Here is a 20,535-nt window from a genome sequence, read left to right on the forward strand (position 1 = left end):
CTATGAATAGGGTTTTCATGAGGCTGAGAGGCAGTGACTGGCCCAAAGTCACCCAGTGAGCTTCATGGCTATGTGGGGATTTGAACCCTGGTCTCCCAGGTCATAGTCCAACACCTTACCACTACACCACACTGGCTCTCTGGCACTTATCAGATGTGATTAATTTAGAATTGCCATCTTGGGGTAACTGGTTCACACCCTAGACCTACCATATAATCACTCCGCCTGCAATTATGCTTTATGTCTTTTTTTTTTTTTACCATAGCTCTACTTACTTTACTTTCCCCAAAGGATGCCAAATATTTGCTCCCCACCTCAAAAAGTTTTGCATAAGTTGTCTTGTGTTCACAACTGCCTTCTGGATATACAAACCATTTAGGTAACAGTTCCATAATCTTACAAGGCTAGAACATCCAAGTGGCAGCTTGAATAGATCAAAGTGCAATAAAACCCATCTTTCAGGGGTTTTCATTGGGTCCCCAAAATCTTATCCTTTTAAGGAAGAGATTTTGTTTCTATCAAGATCAGTTCAGCAAGGTCAATAGGTGCTACTGACGTAGCCACAGCTTGCTGATGCTGCCATCTAGCTTCTTCTCTTGTAAGAACTTGCTTCAAACTATTGGCATAAATAGCTAGTATTTGATTTAGTGTTTCATACATGTAAGATTTTCTCATGCAAAGACAGCATCTGTTCTAGAAAAAATGAATAGAGCATCACTTAGAAGCAAACATTCCCAAGTACATACCATACTAAGTAAAAATGAGCTTTTACCAACAAAAAGTATGAACGGCAAATGTGGCACAAGAACTATCTCCTACAATATCACTCCTACCATCATTTAATGCTTCCACCTGGACAGCGTCCACTATAAAAGCATGTTGAGATGAGCAGACAAACTCTCCCCTGCTGCAGGCAACCCAAACAGTCAACATCCATGCCCCCACTTTTCTGCTTTATCTCTGGTCATCAATTGCCATAATGTCCAGTAATATGCCAAGACAGAAGTTCCTGATTTGTTTCAATAAACCCTAGGTAAGATTAACTAGTTGGTCCAGGTTCATAAAAAGGAAATCACTGCTGGGTTGAAAATGGAAGCAAAAGTTTCTAATCTCCTCCTCACAGCCATGTCGGAGCAAGAGAGGAAGAGCACAGGAGCCCACAGCTTAGCATTACCTGCAAATCAGACCACTCTGAAAAGCACGGAAGTAGAGATGACAGGCCTTGTTCCACCACCTGTGTGAGTCTCATGCTGCTTCCAGCAAGCCAGCATAAAAGGAAACACAACCCTCCCTTTTCCCAAATCATCTGCAATTCACAGAGAACTCAGTAAGGACACTCCCCACTGGGAAGAAAGCAAGGAGATTTGTGAAAACTTTCTGAAGACACCAAATTGCCTCAAGGTGGACTACCACCTGGAGACACTTGACTTTTTCCCCCCTAATCATTTTTATTATTTTTAGCAGCAACAATACAAATAAATATATATACAACAGATACAAATATAAAATCAGCAAAGCACAGAAAACTGCTATCAACAAGCTTACCAGCTTTAGCTGGTAAGACAGCTGCAGCCATTTCTGGACCTTGATAGCCTGCCCACTGTTGGCCATTATTTTTTATTATTATTATTAAATTTATATCCCACCCTTCCTTCCAGAAGGCGCCCAGGGCAGCAAACAAAAACACTAAAAGTACCTTAAAAACAAAGGACTTTAAAACATATTAGAACAAAAATCTTAAGAACTTCTTTAAAATAAACAACTTGAAAAACTTCTTAAGCAATTCCAGCACAGACACAGACTGGGATAAGGTCACTACTTAAAAAGTCTTGTTGAAAGAGGAACATCTTCGATAAGCACCAAAAAGATAACAGAGATGGCACCTGTCTAATATTTAAGGAGAGGAAATTCATAGGTGCCATAACAGTAAAGTTCTGTTTCTTATGTTGTGTGCAACAGACTTCCTGATAAGATGGTATTTACAGGAGGCCCTGACCTACAGAGTGCAGTGATCGACTGGATATATAAGAGATAAGACAATCTTTCACATATCCTGGTCCCAAGCTGTGTTCATGCACTGGTAACCTCCAGGCTGGATTACTGTAATATGCTCTACATGGAACTTCCCTTGACATTAGTCCAGAAGCTACAGCTGGTGCAAAATGCGGCAGCGCAACTCCTCACCGGGGCAGGGTATCACCAACATATCCTGCTTTTGAAAGAACTGTACTGGCTGTCCATTAGCTACCAGGCCACGTTCAAGGTTCTAGTTTTGGTGTACAAAGCCCTATACAGCTTGGCATCAGGATACCTGAAAAATATTTTCCCTTATATGCTCAGTCCATCACTGCGCTCTGCAGGTCAGGGACTTCTACAGATACGTTATCAGAAGGTCCTTTCTGAACAATACAGGAAGTGGATCTTTAGTTTTGTGGCACCAACACTTTGGAATTCATTCACATTAAATATTAGACAGGTGCCATCTCTGTTATCTTTTTGGCGTCTACTGAAGACCTTCCTCCTCAGCAAGCCTTTTAAATACAGACCTTATCCCAGTCTGTTTCCGTGCTGGAATTGCTTTTTAAGATGTTTTGAAGTTGTTTTTAAGTATGTTTTTAGGACATTTTGTTTTAATGTTTTTAAAGTATTTTGTTTTTAAGGTGTTTTAAAGTGCTTTTAATGTTTTTCTTTGCCGCACTGGGCTCCTTCTGGGAGGAAGGCAGGATATAAATTTAATAAATAAATAAAGTCAGTATCCACCATTTGGAGGAACTTTACTTTTCAGGAATGTTCCTCAGCTATTGCACTTCACTGGGGAACACTCTGTTATACAGCATGCTATAACAAGGAATCTTATCAGTGACTGGTTGATCATGGGCATTTTCCACATTCACTTACTAGCAATAACAAGGGAATGATAGCTGTATGGGAAGTACTCCACATGATCCAGCCTCTCATTATGAAACTAATATTTCTAAATTACCAGTGCAGCACAGACATCAGCTTCGGAGCGGGAGGACAGAGACAGCTCTGTGGTAGCAATCACACCACAAGGTTAACATATGGATTGCAATAGTTGTTTTCCCCCCCAGTGTTTCATGATATCACTTATGCAATGATACGAGGAATTATAGGAATTATAGGAAGCAGCAAGTGACAGCTGGAAGAAAGTGATCTAATTTCCTGTGGCCTAGAGGCCAGGGTACATTGCCTACAATACTACAGAAACAGAAATTTAGACAGAATGTAAATAAAAATGAAAATCTTGCACCTAAATGGAGATGTAACCCTATTTGTGCTTTAACAGTGAGTGGAGTTGCTTTTTGGTTCCTGAAAACAAAGTCAAACATACTGCAGTGATGCAAAACAGATTTTCATTTTGCAAGAGATAACTTATTGCTACAGCTTGTTAGACAGTGAAGCTAACCTATTCCTAAACAGTCCATCTGTTATAAGCAAAGATGCCAGTGAATCTGGTCAAGCTTGGAAGCTTGGGCCCAGGTAAGAGCTACAAGGGCTCATAAACTTATCTCAAAGAAGAGAAGAGCATCACAAGCTCCTCGATTTTTCTTCTGCTTGGGCTTCCAATTCTCAGGCTGGCTTGGATTTTAATCCCAGAAGATTTTCCGGTGCATCTACCTTTATACTTGCTCAGCTCCCCAGAAAACCACCTTGGAGCAAAAGGCTTCTTGGGAGAGGGGGGCACAGTGACCACCAGCAATTTTCAGAGCTATAGCCTCTCTACCTACCACCTTTCAGCTGCTTGCTGCCACTAGCCACACCAGCAAGTAAGGAGCCAGGACAGCTCCTCTGGGTTAGATTTGAAGGGAAGAGACATGGGAGTTTCAAGATGGAAGAATGTAGTTCAGGTGTTAATGAATTTGGATGGCTCAGAAACTAGCAGAGCTGTTTCTCCAATTTTTTGGGAGGGGGCAGCTTGGCTCTTTCTGAGCCAATGTGAACAGAGCTCACCTTTATCGAATGATAAGTATAGAGTATCTGCATACTAGATGGTCAAGCTTGCGCATGCCAAAAAGAAATGCTAATCCCCTTCATAATATACCTGTAACTACTCGGAAAAGCTGTAAGAAGTTTAGAACTTGCCCTTCTTCAAGTATTTCAGCAAACTATTATTAGACACTGGGAAGGCTCGGGGGAAGTCAGATGAAATATATCCAATAAATACAACTGAAACACCTTTGCTGGGTCATTTAATATTTAAATATTGCTGTGGGTGTTCTAAAGTAAAGAAATGTAGCAGTACGATGGAGTCCAATGTTTCTGGTGTGGAAGAAAGAATGGAAGTAGTGGAAACTCGAGTGGGGGGAGGCAAAGAGAAAGAAACAAGTAGGCTAATCAAGGTAAGTATTTGCATCTAAAGAGTGCAAACTGCAAAGTAATTTATCTATGCAGTGCTGCCTACTTCTATTACCTACTGCAAACTAAAGCACAAGACCTATTGTCAGCTATCACTTAAAAAAACTGCTTTCTTCAGCATCTCATTCTATACTTATATTGAGTGAAGTGTGAAGGCATGCCACCAACCACATCAGCAGATATTAGAACTTTGGGGCAGCAACAGCACATGCCAGAAAGCAGAATTCAGGCTTGCAAAGATTAACTTGCCTCATGCAAGGAGATGTTGTCCCCAGATCAGAGATGATTCAAGCTGCACTTATTTACACCACACTTCCCAACTACAAATGTAACCCTTTAAAATAAGATTTAAAAATATTTTGTGCATAACTCAGGTCAGCACAGAGAGCACTTTCATGGCACACGATCTTTTCCCTACAGACTACCCTTTGCTTTGCATTTCAGTCACTTGGTGTCATTATTACCCCTAATCCAATTACAACATGACAAATTAAGTCTTAAACTGCAATTGCATACCTGAGAGTAAGTCCCATTGACATCAGTGGGGCTCACTTCTGGGTAGTCATATATATAGTTGTACTTTAAGCTTTGTCTGTCTTTAGCTCTTTTACTCTTCAGCTTACTTTATTCTTACCTTATGGCTGGATAATGAGGAATAGCACATTACAAAGGTTATCAAATGTGCATTTACTCCTGTCTTGTTATCCCTAGCAAATTTGTAAAAATTACTAGCCCTCAATAATGTTCACCAGTCTGCCTCTTCATTCATATGTGGCTAATAAAACTTTATTTTTAAGTGCCATTTTTAGATGGGACTTCACAGATCTATAAAATTATGTTGAAGGAGTGTTCCTCCTCTCCCCACAATTTTTCTTTTATTGAGAGAGGGAATCGCACACATAGGTAGGAGCCTTGCATTGCTAGTACTTCTTGTTCCAATTTTTACCCTCACCCCCCACTTCTTGTGCAAGAAAGAGCTATTTTCCTCCACAATGCAAAAAAAGAAGTGGGGTCCAAGAAGCATCTGTATTAAGTGCAACAGTATAGGTTGTATTCAACAAGGTCATCTCATTCACACAAAGAGTTCCACATGTGCAACAGAGATTTCCCTCCCTTCCCTCCCCACCCCCACCTGCTCTGGAAGGTTGCAAATGGAGCAACCTCATTGGATGCAACCCTACACAGTTTATTCATAAGTGATCTGAGGTCAGAGAGAACACTTGAAGTCTGCTTGCACATGATAAATTATTTTGGATGCTTACTTTAGGAGAAAGACCACTTAACTCTGTAGACCTGCAAAACGCACTAGTTTTAGGCCATTTGGCTTCTAGAAAAACTCATCTCAATCAAAGGAGGATGTTTAACTGCCAGAACTAGAATATTACTTCATCCTACCCTACATGGTTTCGGTGAGAATTCCTATAGGAATTCAGGAGGATTTTATTTGGAATGGTTTTATTTGGAATGATTATTTTATTTGGAAGCTCCAGCTGATGAAGCCTTTCTGAAGCAGATGTGGACCCAATCAGTTTCTTAACTGGGAGCCCCAATCAATTGCAGAATATAATTCATGTTTTTAAAACAGTAAGAGGATTTTATTTCATAATTTTAGAAATACATGGAGCTTCTTGTGAAGAATGATTAAATAAGTGATTAAATATAGCACTAAAATGAACATTTTAGAGGCAAAGCAGCATTAATGCTGTTATGAAACACGAGCCCAATCCAATACTTAGAAGACAGACTCTGTGTTCAATGACTCTATCCCAAATACATGGATGTAAGATGGTCAGACCACAGCTATTAGAGGATACTATAAGGACAGAATATGGAGAAACCAATTGGTTCACCATCGGAAAGGGTAAGAGATAGGGGTATATTTTATCATCCTATTTGTTTAATCTATATGCAGAACATATATGGAAAGCAGGATTGGATCAAGATGAAGAAGGTGAGAAAACTGGAGGAAGAAATATCAATAATTAAAGATATGCAGACAATACCATACTACTAACAGAAACCAGTAATGATTTGAAATGAATGCTGATGAAAGTTAAAGAGGAAAGCAGAACTACAGCTGAACATCAAGAAGACTAAAGTAATAACAGAAGATTTATGCAACTTTAAAGTTGACAATTACGACACTGAATACCTTCGCACAGTCATTAACCAAAATGGAGACAATAGTCAAGAAATTAGAAGAAGGCTAGGACTGGGGAGAGCAGCTATGAGAGAACTCGAAAAGGCCCTCAAATGCAAAGATGTATCACTGAACACTAAAGTCAGGATCGTTCAGACCATGGTACTCCCGATCTCTATGTATGGGTGTGAAAGTTGGACCGTGAAAGAAGTGGGTAAGAGAAAAATCAACTCATTTGAAAAGTGGTATTGGAGGACTGCGAAAAAGACAAATAATTGGGTGTTAGAACAAATTAAATGAAAACTATCACTAGAAGCTAAAATGATGAAACTGAGGTTATCATACTGTGGACACATAATGAGAAGACATGATTCACTAGAAAATACAATAATGCTGGGAAAAACAGAAAGGAGTAGAAAAAGAAGGCCAAACAAGAGATGGATTGATTCCATAAAGGAAGCCACAGACCTGAACTTAACAAGAACTGACCACGTGGTTTATAACAGATGCTAAGCGTCGATACAAATCAAAACCGACTTGAAGGCACATAACAAACTATATTACGAAATAGGTGCTGCCTATATAATGATATGAAGACCTTGGGGGATGAGGGGGGCATTTCCCCTTTCCCCCCCAAGACTTTGTCAATTTTTCCAGAAGAAAAATTGGAAATATTGGGAACACTGAAAAAGTTCCTATGATTTTTTTCTTGTTTAAAATGTATAAAATGCTTTTATATAAACTAATCTTTTAATGCAAGACAATCTAGCATTAGGGAATGGTCATGCAGGGCCTTTGTATTGCTTGTGAATTGCTGCTCGCCTTCTTCTGATCTACTATGGAGATACTAGAAGAAATATTCTGTTTCTGCTCTTACTGTGACCGGGCTCCTTGAGGGTTCCTCCTCTCCTTAAGGAACTGTGACAGACACCATGCTATAGACTTGGAAGCAAGTTCTAAGCAAAACCCACAGAAGAAGTGGGCCACAGTTGGGTATATTCACAATTTGCTTGTACAAACCAAGGCATTTAAATTTTAAATTTCATAAACATATTGAATATAACTTTATATTCTAAGTTATATTACATGTTTTATGTTGTTAATGCAGTAAAATAGAGGTTTGATAAAAAGTATTACGTAAGTTTTCCAAGGAATTCAATGTAAAAAGACCTGGGTTCCTCCCATGGCTTCAAATTTTCAGGAATGTCCCATCGCTATGCCTATAAAAAGCTTTATGCATGTTCTGTTGTGGTGGTGAAGTCAGCAAAATGTTTATAATACCAGAGCAATAGTTAATGCCTGAAGCATATTACAGACTGGACTGTTTAATTTTATCCTACTATCCATAATGTTCTGCTTTACAAATCACATATTTAAAAATGAGGAAGTTCAAGAGTCTGAGGTTATGCAACCTCTACTGACTACAAGCATCATGAGCTCACAATGTCGTTAAATTCACAAAGTGCTAAATCTATTTCAGAGACTCAGCTGAGCCACAGTGCGCGTTTTGTTATCTGCATAAGTCAAGACAGCATTTTAAAAAACCTCTGCTTCAAGTTTTTTTCATGAATCCTAAGGTCTACATATTTGGAACAACGGATACATAAAAGGCAGCTACTATCTAAGCATGTGCTAGTGCAACTGTCGTTCATAAATTGTGTAAAATACAATGAAATAGTCATCCATATCACATGCATGATACTAATTTTAAAACCCAGTTGCTTTAGACCCCCAATAGCCTGACTTTAGCCATATTTACTACAGCCAAATCCTACCAGTCTTAAAGAGATGAACTTTCAATTAGGTAAACTAATGGAAACCTCATTATGAACTGCCTTGTTGAAAATTCGGCCAAGACACCTGCTTGTAAGACAAGCATTTCACTGCTGATGTTTTAACCGGTATCTGCACATTCAAGTCCACCAATATCACCTTACAGAAACACATAATTACTGTGTGAGATTTTGCCATACTGCTTTACTAGGAAATTTAGAGTTAACACCAATTACATTTTTTTTACAGGCTCAGTGTTAAAATGCTTTTAACACTTTTACAATGCTCCACATCGTATATCAAGTGGAGAGGAGACAGCCATGGAGTAATGAGCCACCTAGGTAGGTGAAAGAGAAAAAAGTCAATCTTTAAAAAGCCAAACACCTGCAGTTCAGCACCAATCTTGATGTTTCAGTTTGGTAGCCCACCACAAATGTACTTCCTACAAGAGGTAGCACCACTATGTACACCTAGCCATTTCTAAAATTACCACAATTTTATATAATATAAAAGCTTTCCTTACTCAATAAGTCATCAATCCAACTGGATTTTGTTATATATTTATTATTATATATAAAATTACACATTATTAGTTACCAGGCTATGGTATAAGACCACCACCCTGCTGAAGCTAAGCAAGTTTGGCTCTGCTCCTAGCCTGGATGGGTGACTGCCTTGGAACCACAACAGAAGCTAGTAAATATATAAATACAATAAAATATTTAGAATCCACAAATTCTTAGCAGCAAATTCAGGGCCTCATGACTTTTTAGGTCTAAGATTTGTTCACCTAAAAACCTTCTGCCAGGTAACGTGTTGAACTGAGTTGATACCATTAGCACATCTTGGTGTTCTACAAAGTAGTAGAATTCAACACACAATCAGTCTGCAAGGAAAAATTAAGGTGCCTTTTATGGGGCATGTGCTCCTTTTCCCATTGAAATGGTTAGCATATTATGTAAACATCTAACACCATGTTTTTCTTGAACACATTCATCTGAATGTCTTATAGCTATCTATGTAACTTAAATTCTAAGTCTAATTCTAAACTCTTAACAGAACAAGAGTTAATGTACTTGCAGACCAAACCTGAAGATAGCTTAGAGTCAAAAGATTTAGATGGTTGCCATAATCCCAGGCAAATGCACTACTGCCCAAGTTTTTTTTGGGGGGGGGTGCCCATTCTGACACAAGTAGCTACTATGCATAGATCTTAAGAATTTGTTGCTAGTAACTAAGCCATAGAGGATGAAATTCCAAGCACTCTTACTAGGAAGTAACTCCTATGAAAGTTCGTGGGACTTACTTCCAAGTAAACACAGTTAGAAACAAACTATGAATTGCAATACCAGTGTACTGACTAGAAAAGCATAGAAACGAAAGTATCAAATGCCGGACATTTCCTCTTATCTTCCATTTTCCCCCATCTATGATTGGTCTGCAAACTGCTTAGGACAGGGACCTGTCTTTTACTTACGCTTATTTGTAAGATATCTGACACTTTTATAGTACTAAGCAACATTCATCAATCTATTTTAAGCACGTTTGCAGGATGAGCGAACTGAATTCCAAGTTATAAATTAAAATGTTTTTCACTGGAACTATTTGTAAGCCATAATTACTTCAATACGAGTCCTGTGCAACACAAATACTTCTAACATAATTTCCAGAACGTTAGCCATGTCAGTCCATTGCAGCAAGAACAGCCTTGCTGTATCTGAAAGATTAACATACTTATTATGCCTTTTGTAGATCTGAGTTTACTTCAGACACATGAAGCAAAATCCAAAAATGGAGAGAAGTAAAGTCAGGGGATAACAAAATGTAAAAAAGACAGTGATATCACTCTTGCATTGAGATTACAGATTTTTAACCACACTATAGTCACTGCATTCTTTTCAAATTTTATTTTTCTCTGATCCCACTCCTCTCTTTCCTCCCCTCTATGCCTGTCAATTTGCAATTATGCTTTATGTGTGTGATGAAGTGAACTGTTGTCACCACAAAAACTTATGCCAAAATAATTTTGTCAGTCTTTTAAAGTATCGCTGGACTGATTGCAGAGCTTGAAAGGAGGGACGCAGGGAGGCTTGGAAAGCTCACCTCATACTGATCCTTTCAACCTCATAATTGGATGTTGAAAGAATCAGTACAGGAAAGCTTTGCAGGTGCAAGAGATTTTGATGGATAGGTGGGACAACCACTTATTAATCATGTGATGTGTGACTGACAGGTGGATTGCCCTGCCCACCTGTCAAAGTTTGCTTGCGGGGTGGTAACAGCTAAAGATCTGGCCCCTGGAGCCAAAAAGATTCCCCACCCCTGACTTACCATAAAGTAGGGATGGGGAACCTGTGACTTTCCAGATATTATTTCATTCCGCTCCAGCCAGCACAGGCAACAGTCAGGAATGTCAGGAGCTGAAGTTCAGCAACATCTGAAGGCCACAGGTTCCCCATTCCTGGCATAAAGATTTTGGCTGCAAGCTGTAAAAGCATTCACCATCAATGAGAACTAACCCAATGACAGCACACTTTGAGGGTTGGAATGCCCGTTAGCATTCCAGTAAACATTCATTTTTTAAAATAATGAGTCAGGCAACTTTAATAACCCATCACACAAGACCTTTAAATCAAACTGAGCACATGCTAGCAGATGTAATCTCTTTCGATTATATCAACTCAGATTGTAACTATGTTATGTACTCAATTGCAAGATGTTTTAAGACAGTTGCTCCACAGGTGTGTATACAAGTATTTCCTCCATGCACGCATGCACACACAAACAATGCAACACATTTGGAGCCTCCAAAATGTTTAATGCTTAACACCTCACAAACATAGGCATGTTTACTGAGAACCAATCCTCCCCCCAAGTCCAATGGGGCTTCCTCCCCAAGCATGTTTGCTTAGACCTACAGCCCCGATCTCAATATTACTTGCTAAAACTATTTGTATCAAGCAAGGCAGAATAGCTAGGTTGCAGTTGCTTTCTATTTGTATAATTTGGCAGATATTACAGAAGCCGAGCTTCAGTTGTAATCCATTAGATGCTGGAGTCCTTGCAATTTGACAACAATGCCTGCTGGGTTAGTAGCATAGGATGATCTGCAAATACTGGCAGCATTTTCCAGATTTCTCTCTCCAGAAAGAGATAAAAAACCAGCTCTTGCAATCCACCATATTCGTATGTTGTTTTACTATTGCTATCTTCCATTGTTTTAAATACCTGTTTGAGCAACTATCACATTTTTCATATAAAAAGGTATCTTCTGCTTTGAACAGAGACACATCCCAACTAATAAGTACTGTAACTGTAATTCAGATATTGTTTCCTTGAACAAGGACTGAATTCAAAATTCAGTTTTGGATTCTTATTCCACAATACTTTACACAAAGTTAAAAACCCACAATAAATCAAGCTCAACATTATTTGTGTGAAGGGCAAGTACTAGAAGTAAACAAATCCCTTTAAGTAACATTTTTTTCTTTTGTCTTAGAGAACAATTTAGAAGATTTTAGAAATCTTCACCTTTAGAAAATTTAATCATTTGGGCAAATTAAAATATGAACTGGGAAACAAGACAGAGCCATTACATACTTACAATGCAAGCAAAACCATCTGTCAACTGCAGTTTCTCCCACCAGGAGAGATCAGCAAAGTTTAAAAAATAATAATTAGCAGCCAATCTAGCAGGGTATTATCCTATATGCATGCTATATTTTATCATAATGAATGGTACAGAATGTGCACAAGCAATTCCTTTATCTCTATGGCTGCAATACTGAACTGCAATGAATTTTTTGAGTTCACAACAAAACAAAACATAAAAGGAGACAAGATACCATGACTTGGATCTGACAGCTTGGCACACACTTTTAGGAGCCATTCCAAAAACCAAAATAAAAAAAGCATACCATGACACCCAATACTAAGATACTCTTCTTTAGAGCTACACAAAAAGTAGTGGTGGACGTTCATGAGGGAAACTACGTATTCCAAACAGAGTCCCAGAATTTGTCTGGTGACTAAATATCAGAAGCTATGCCTCACTACAGAGAAAATATCTTGCCCCAGATCCACAGAGTATAACACAAAGAGTAAAATGTACAGAATGTGTAATTCGACATAGCATTTAGCACCTGATAATTTGTTACACTCCACTGAAAAGCCCTTATCAGTGTGAAGGTATATGTAAGTGTGTGGGCAATACTTGCTGAAGCCTCAAAAGCCACAGGGATTGTTGAACAAAATTTCCAGTTAGGGACAGAGATTTAGTGCTCTACTATATATTCTCATGACTAGAAAAAATAATTTCACAAGATAGAAAAATTATCCAAAATGAAAATCAAGTTTGCTTCAATTTGCATAATGTAAAAAGGTTTCAGAACTGAGCTTTTCTTGGTGCAGATTTTTTTAAAAAAAATACAGACTACACACACATAAAAAACACCCTCTCTGGTTACACTGAAGACAAAGTAATTTTTACAGAGCACAAGTAGAAGACCAGGCATTTTACAAAACAAAAATGCACTACAATTGAGAAGTATCACTATGAAAGGAATTATCAGTTCAAGTGCATTTACAGAAGGCTTTTGAATGAGAAATGAAGCCTTGGTGTTTCAAAACATTAAATGACAATACAATTCTTTTCTGTGTTCAAGGTTATTTACAATTGGTCTCATTTGCCACACACATATTAAAAACAGGAATATAAAAAGTTGACTTCCATCTGAAACACCAATGAAGTTCATTCATTCCCTTTTTAGAAATTAGATTACTCAACAAGCAAATGCCAGCAAATGCCTTTTCTTTCAGCTATTTTACCTGCCCTTCAGCACACACTGGATCTAGGGGTCAGTTTACTATTTTTCAAATTGAAAAAAAGATGCATCTCAATCTTTGTTTAAATATTTACTAACACAACTGAAGGGTAATAATTTTATACACATTTTCCTCCCTTGGACAAGCTTTAGATTGATCTAGCAAAGATGAGAACTCACATGGGCATCACATCATGGCTGTTAGGTAAGTTGATGTACAAATACACAGAGTGCAGCGAAGGCCAAATGCATTTTGCCAATCAATAGAAATCTCATGCTTACAGGGCACTTGCAGAATAATTACATACACACACACTTATGAAAATGGACTGCCTTCAAGTCAATCCCAACTTATGCTGACCCTATGAATAGGGTTTTCATGCTAAACTGTATTCAGAGGTGGTTTACCATTGCGGTCCTCTGATGCTGAGAGGCAGTGACTGGCCCAAGGTCACCCAGGGAGCTTCATAGCTGTGTGGGGATTTGAACCCTGGTCTCCCAGGTTGTAGTCCAGCACCTTAACTACTACACCATTATACATAAACACAATATTCAGTACTAAGCAGATCTGTCTAATCACATTTTATTCCGAACTGATAAGATCACCAGCTGACGGCTACTGTTAACTAGTGACTAAAGCTGTAATCCTATTCACACTCCTTTGAACTTAAAACTTCTGAATAAACATGTATAGGATTGAGTTGCACATCTATGAGATCAGTTTTGCTAAAACTAAACCGTTGTGGAAACCAAAATAGTTGAAAGAAATAATCCAAATATTCACATTTTTGCTGAATAGAATATTTGCATTTCTAGAGACCCAGTGTGGTATAGTGGTTAAGGTGTTGGACTACGACCTGAGAGACCAGGGTTTGAATCCCCACACAGCCATGAAGCTCACTGGGTGACCTTGGGCAAGTCACTGCCTCTCAGCCTCAGAAGGAGGCAATGGTAAACTCCCTCTGAATACCGCCTACCATGAAAACCCTAAGTCAGGATCGACTTGAATCGCCTGAAGACACTTGTAAGCCTTTGGGAACCAGGCTTTCAATTTGAAATGAGTATTAGCAAGAATAGGTAAGGTTTGTTATTTTCTTTTGGTCTGTTTTGAATCTCTCACAGTATTATGTAAATATATCTTGCTCAGCCCAGTTGTGGGTAATTGGCTTTAAAGGAAAATAATGCTGCTCTCTTTTTTATATGTACCTTTCTTTACTTTTAAATAAACTTCCTTTTCTTATTGGTGTGTTGCTTTGAGTTAATGACCTTAAATCCAGTCCTTGACCACACACTACTGACTACTGTTAATTTAGGTTAATGCTCCAGAGCAAGGAGTTTAACAACAAATCTGCTCTAGGACTTCAGATAGTGCTCTGAGTTTCTCCTTAGTCAGTGAAGTACTATTTAAAGGGGATGGTGACCACTTCTATTTCAATCAATTAATAGGCAAAAGAAGATGCTGTTCAGCTATTTTTCCAGTTCCATTAGAAAATAAAGATTCCATTTTTCTTGGTTTGCAATTGACACATTATTCATTGTGCTCTCTCTTATATTATGGTTAATCAAGAAACTTAGCTCAGCTTAAAAATGAAATTTTATATGGGCATTCATGAGGCATGTCAGTTGTTCTGCTTAAGCTGCTTTTAACCACAGAATGGAGTACTTCTTAAGGTACTTCCTACTGCCCACAGGCTCCTTCCTGTACTTGAAAGCCAAACAGTATTCTGTAAGCTACTTTTAGAAGAGGCCTGCCACCCTGACGATGCCACCTACAAAAGGCAACCAGCAGTAACCAACAATTCCTAGAAGAATTGGCTGGTAGGATGAATTCAGTTTTACAGGTGACAAGTAACACAGGTCCATTTTACAGTTTATTTTGAGTCTGAGCTTTAGAGACTTAAGTGTTGTAAACTCTACTCACTATGAATACACTAACACACTACCTTTTAAAAATCACACACAGAGATACAAAAGACATTATAGGATCTTTTAATTAGACAGCATTATCCACCATAAAATAGTTTCAGGGGATTTTTACAAAATTATGAAACCCTAATTTGTATACTTTTGTAATTGTTAGGGGGCCACCCCTGTGCCAAAAATTTGTGGAATATGCGATTTAAAGCAGAAATCAATAACCTGTGGCCGACCAGATATTGCTGGACTCTAATTCTCATCACCCTCCTCCAGCATGGTCAATGATCATAGATAATGGGAGTTGTAGTTCACCCACATGTGGAGGCCATAGTTCCCCACTATTGATTTAAAGGACTAGAGAAAGGCTAATAATATGGAGATCTGCTCACTGAAGTGTTAGAAATGTAATGGATGTATGCTACATGCCATGAGATGAACAGATGGGACAAAAAAGTGATATACACACCTATCTATGGTTACCATTTCTTACCAGCTACCTAGCATAAAGGAAGGTTCCCGCTTCAAATAAGCATTGCATAATAAGCCTGGCCAAAGGCACAATCTAACAAAAGCTGAGTGCATGTAATTCCCATTGATTTCAATGGCACAAATGTAAGCCTGAATCCGCATGGGAAATGGTCAGGAATGATGGAATTTGGTGTCCAAAGCATCTGTATCAGGTTGGGGAAGATTGTTCTTCAATACTAACAAAGCACGCTAGTTCAGATCAACTGAACTTAAATAAAACTTTAGCTGGAGTATGCAACCAAGCTTTGGAAGAGACAAACACCAATTTTATGTCAATTCATTTAACATAATCTGACTGTAGTCTTGTCGAGACACTATGTTTCATATGCAAGTTCATTCACATTATCTTTTCTCCAAATCAAGACTCTAGCAAGCCTTGTCTATTTCTTTTTATTTGCCACATCTGAATTCAACTTCCAATCACAATGAATGACATTTAGGTTCATTTACAGTGATCCGAGAAAGCCAGCGTGGCATAGTGGTTTGAGTGTTGGACTACAACCTGGGAGACCAGGGTTCAAATCCCCACACAACCATGAAGCTCACTGGGTAACCTTGGGCCAGTCACTGCTTCTCAGCCTCAGAGGAAGGCAATGGTAAACCACCTCTGAATACCGCTTACCATGAAAACCCTATTTATAGGGTCACCATAAGTCTGAATCAACTTGAAGGCAGTCCATTTCAAAGTAATCTGGGGAGCCCCTTCCCCCAACCAAAGAATCTTAGAGGGACCTAGGCTCTCAAAACTTCTAATTATAGTAAAAAAAAAACCAAAGGATGGATCAAGACTCATCAACTACATTTGTGGCCTTTAGCAACACACATTCCTTCTAGCTTCAGTTAGGCTTGAAAGTTGAATCGGATTCCAAAGTAATTTTAACAAAATGGTGCATAGGAACAGTACACTTTTATATCTAGAAACAACAGTGTGCAGATACAGACACACCGGGGGAAATCATCATATGGACTTCTTGGCCCCCAGAAGCTTCTTCCCTGTGTTCTCGGTTTTTGTTCTAAAAGAACAATCTCCACATCATTTGACAGAAGGAAAAATCAGCAGGCAGCATTCTATCCAGGAAGATATAAACCTGTTCTTGGCTTTCAATATTGTGATCAGGAAGCACAAAGGTACTGGGATGATAGACAAGCATTTTTAAGCACAACTCCTCAGAACTAAGTCCCACTGAATTCAATGGGGCTTATCTCCAAGTGCACAGAGAACTGCAACCTTAATGCCGCTAAATGTAAATACATTAAATAACCTGCTTTAACATTTTGAATCGGCCAGTAGCCAATACTGACTAATGCTGCTGGAGCAAAAAAGTTGTTATAAAAAGTTTACAGGCCTGCATCCACATCCAGTTCCTTCGGATGAAGGGAAGGCAACAAATCTAAATAATAATCACCATCAGAGTATTGTTTCTCACCAGCTACTTCCTCCTCTATGAGTCTTAGTTTTAACCTTCTCATACCCCCAATTCCAATCTTGTTCAATATGCTAGCAAATACATCATTAGGGAAATCTGAAATATTTGGTTTCACAATTATTTATTAACATCTTACAATACTAAAAACTTTTTAAAGAAAAAACCAAGAGTTCTATCTGTACAGAGAAAGCTGCCTTGTACAAAAGTTAGACAACTGGCCCAACCAGCTCAGTATTGTTCAGCCTGACTAGGTGCAACTCATAGAATAGTAGAGTTGGAAGGGGCCTATGAAGCCATCAAGTCCAACCCCCTGCTCAATGCAAACTCTGTAGGATTTTAAGCAGGAACTTTCCCCAGCCCAGCAGGGATTGAACCTGTGACCTTTTTAAGGGTCCACATGTTTTTCTCATTACAGTGTTGCAACACCACCTACACTTGGCTGACTTTCTCTTCTCCTAAAGACACAGGATCACTCTCAGGCCAGGAACCTGGCAACCCTAGACCTTTTACACATCAAGTATGGGTTCCACCACTGGGCGACAACCCTTCCCACACACACACACACACACGTCTAGTGCGTCTTTTTTGATACCAGCTACAACTCAGTCATACCAGGGCGCGCACACACACACGGATTTTCAAACGTATCTTTTCCTTTTTTTTTTTTTTTTACGAAACCATTGGCAAGGAGAAAACTGAAGCCCGTTCCCACAGCACCTAAGAAAAAAAGAAAACTGTAGCTGCAAAGTTTAAGAATTCCTCTCCTCTTTCTTCCCCCATGAAAAAATGGGCGTTGGTCGAAGCTTGTTCACAGCCCGTCACAAATGGCTGCAAAAAGACTTGGCTACTTAAAGCAATAGAACTGCCCGACGACAGCGTCTAACCTGGCAAGCTAAACAAAGGCCACGATCTTCGCAGGTCTGGCGCCAGTCCGAATGAAAGCTATAGAGACCGGCCACCAGCGCGCGCCCCTCTTTTTACCCACGCAAGTTCAACACTAGCCAGTAGCAATTACTCGCTCCTGCGCCCACCTGAGAGAAGAGAATCAGAGGCACGTGACGCTACCGCGAAGCTCCGCGTGCGGCCATTCCAAGCGCCTTAAAGTACTTAGCCGCTCGCGGGTCACCCTTCGCCACGCCTTCTCGTCGCGTGCAATCCCGGAAAAGCAGGCAAGCAGGCAGCCAAAGTGCTCCGTAGAGACACCCTTTTAACGAGGCTAACGCCTACTCTCTAACAAGCCGCCTGTTACTTAACACCATCAAATCGCTAGCCACCATATCTGCAAGCACCCCGAAACCCCTGCTGATTGGTGGGTGGGTGGGTGTATTTACACACACACACACACACACACACACACGTATACACGCGTGACTATGAGCAAGAAAGCAAAGTAAGTAACCTGAGCAATATTTCCCTACAACGAGTTGTTGCTCCCATTTCTCCCGGCTAGGCACCGTGGACCTAGAGCGCTAGCACAGGGCTGTGCCGTAAGCAACCTTCGGCGCGATTCCTCTGCTCACTGAATTCAAATAGAGCTTCCCCTCAAGAAACTGCGTGCAGAACGCCACCCTTTCAGTCCCATTATAGTTATGGGTATTAACAGAGTTTAGTGGGACCCTTTTTTTCTTAGCAAGGCTACGGTCTCTTTCTTGGAAACGCTACCTATGGATTTCCCCGGGATTTATACAACCGAATTTGGATGGAGAAAAGCAAGGCTGTAAGTTACGCACACCAGAATCTTACTGACTTGATCAGGATTTTGGGTTTGCGCTGCTACAGTTAAAGATAGGATACGACTGCAACGCCTGGTAACCTAGCCACGATTTCCAGATGAAGAACTAACAGCATGCATGCCTGCAGGCTTGTACAGAAGCAACAGGCCTTACTCCCAAGTATGCATAGGATGGTAGACTAAAACTGCATTCCTACTCACACTGCTTTGCAAGACAAACTGAAAGAAACGAAATGTGCTGCATAAGAATGCACAGGATTGGACTGTATCTTCCGCCTGTCTTGGTTTTTAACACAGAAAAAGAACATGTCTAGTGATGTATAGCAACCCCGTCTCTTAAGAACTCTCTCTTAAAGACAACCTATTTCTTATCGCAATATACTAACTTTGCGATATCTGTTCGTGGCCGTAAGACCCAGTCCTATACCCTTGCAGAAAAATAAAATCTGACCTCTGGCGTTTTCAGCTTTTAGTGAAAGAATACTCTCGGTGTACTTAGTTGAGTCCTAGCACAGAGCTGTCGGCGAGAGCTGGCGGGAAAAAAAATGAACCGCCTCCCTGAGATGTTTGAATGACAACAGGGTGTGTTTGAGAAATGCGCTTGCGCCATAGGCCAACCCAAGACGCAGCTCCGCCTCAACCCCACATTTAAGCTTGACAGACAGGTTGTGCGGGGGTGGGTTGTGTGGTTTTTTTCCCTCCTCTTCTGGGGTAAAAATGTTAAAGACCCAGAAGTCTTAGCTTTATACCTACTGTAACAGCGGCACAAGTTGCATTTCAAAAGCCTACAGTGCATTTGTGGGTCTTCCAGAAGCTTTGTTTCTCTACGGAAAGAAGATGGAGGTCGCTTTCTTTCTGATTGTATGTCTGCTGATGCCGTGCAATGCGCAATCAATGGATAGGGCCGCTTCCTTGTCGTTCTGCAGTTACGAGAAGAAAAGAAGGCGGGAGGCTCACGTTCTACTCTGATGTCTTTAAGGCCCCACTATCAGCCTTCTACCGGCCGCTCTCTAAACATTGTGAGCCTCCAGCTCCCATCAGCTCCAGGTAGCATGGCCAATAGCCCAGGATGAAGGGAGTTATAGTCCAAAAGTTTGGTGGCGACCACTGGGTTGGGAAAAGCTGCCCTGTATTTATGCCCATATACCAGAAATTCTTAACATTGTGGCCCGATCACAGTCTGGTTTAGCTGGACATAATTCCCTTTGTTTTCCAGAGGAATTGCTGCTCTTGGAAGCAGGCCCTGTTAAAATCAGTGGCTTTACTTCTCAAAAAAGAAAAAGGAATAGGATCGAACTGTTAGGCTGCGATCCTAAACTCACAGCCCGAAGCTATATGAGTTTACTCAGAAAAAAAGTCTTACCGAGTTGTATGGGGCTTACCCACAGTGATATGTGCGGAGGATTACAGCCGCAAAATATCCTACACAATTATCAGGAAGCTAACTCCATTAACACTAATGCAGCCCAATCCAATGCACACATGCATGTGAGTAAATCCCACTAAAATCAGTGGTACTTACTTCAAAGTAAACATCCATAGAATCGGATTGCACGGATGCGTAATGATCTGAATGCACGGAGACTTGCTTCAGCGTAAGCATGTAAAATAAAGCAGATAAACCTACTTTGAAGTAATAGTATAGATCAGTTCAGTGACTCTGGAGAAACCTGTTCAGAATTAGCGCTTTTGGGCTGTAATCCACAAAGTCTCTTAACTCTGCATAACATCTCGTTAAAGATTAATGGAAGACTATGGAGTTACGTGAAGGAAATCGTTCGTGGCTTTGGTCCATAAAACACTTAAGCCGTCGTGCCA

The 20,535-nt window shown here is 39.9% G+C and overlaps 1 protein-coding gene across 20 annotated transcripts in view; it reads right to left on the reverse strand.

Annotated features, from left to right (window-relative positions):
• Positions 1-19,623, reverse strand: part of ELAVL2 (ELAV like RNA binding protein 2) — a 142,414-nt gene extending 122,791 nt beyond the window's left edge. For 5 of the 20 annotated variants that reach the window (XM_061631198.1, XM_061631161.1, XM_061631046.1 and 2 more), the window contains exon 1: positions 19,169-19,320. Coding sequence is in view for 1 of the 20 variants with exons in the window: in XM_061631015.1 (XP_061486999.1) it covers positions 19,471-19,493 (23 nt within the window). In the remaining 19 variants the exon portion in view is untranslated. Of the gene's footprint in view, positions 1-17,869; positions 17,984-18,016; positions 18,149-18,384; positions 18,406-19,103; positions 19,125-19,168; positions 19,321-19,470 lie in introns of those variants that run through there. The other 15 variants (XM_061631006.1, XM_061631036.1, XM_061631025.1 and 12 more) reach the window with 8 other exon arrangements.
• Positions 19,624-20,535: the final 912 nt, after the last annotated feature.

Source organism: Rhineura floridana, chromosome 1, assembly GCF_030035675.1.
Source record: "Rhineura floridana isolate rRhiFlo1 chromosome 1, rRhiFlo1.hap2, whole genome shotgun sequence".
Lineage (NCBI taxonomy): Eukaryota > Metazoa > Chordata > Lepidosauria > Squamata > Rhineuridae > Rhineura > Rhineura floridana.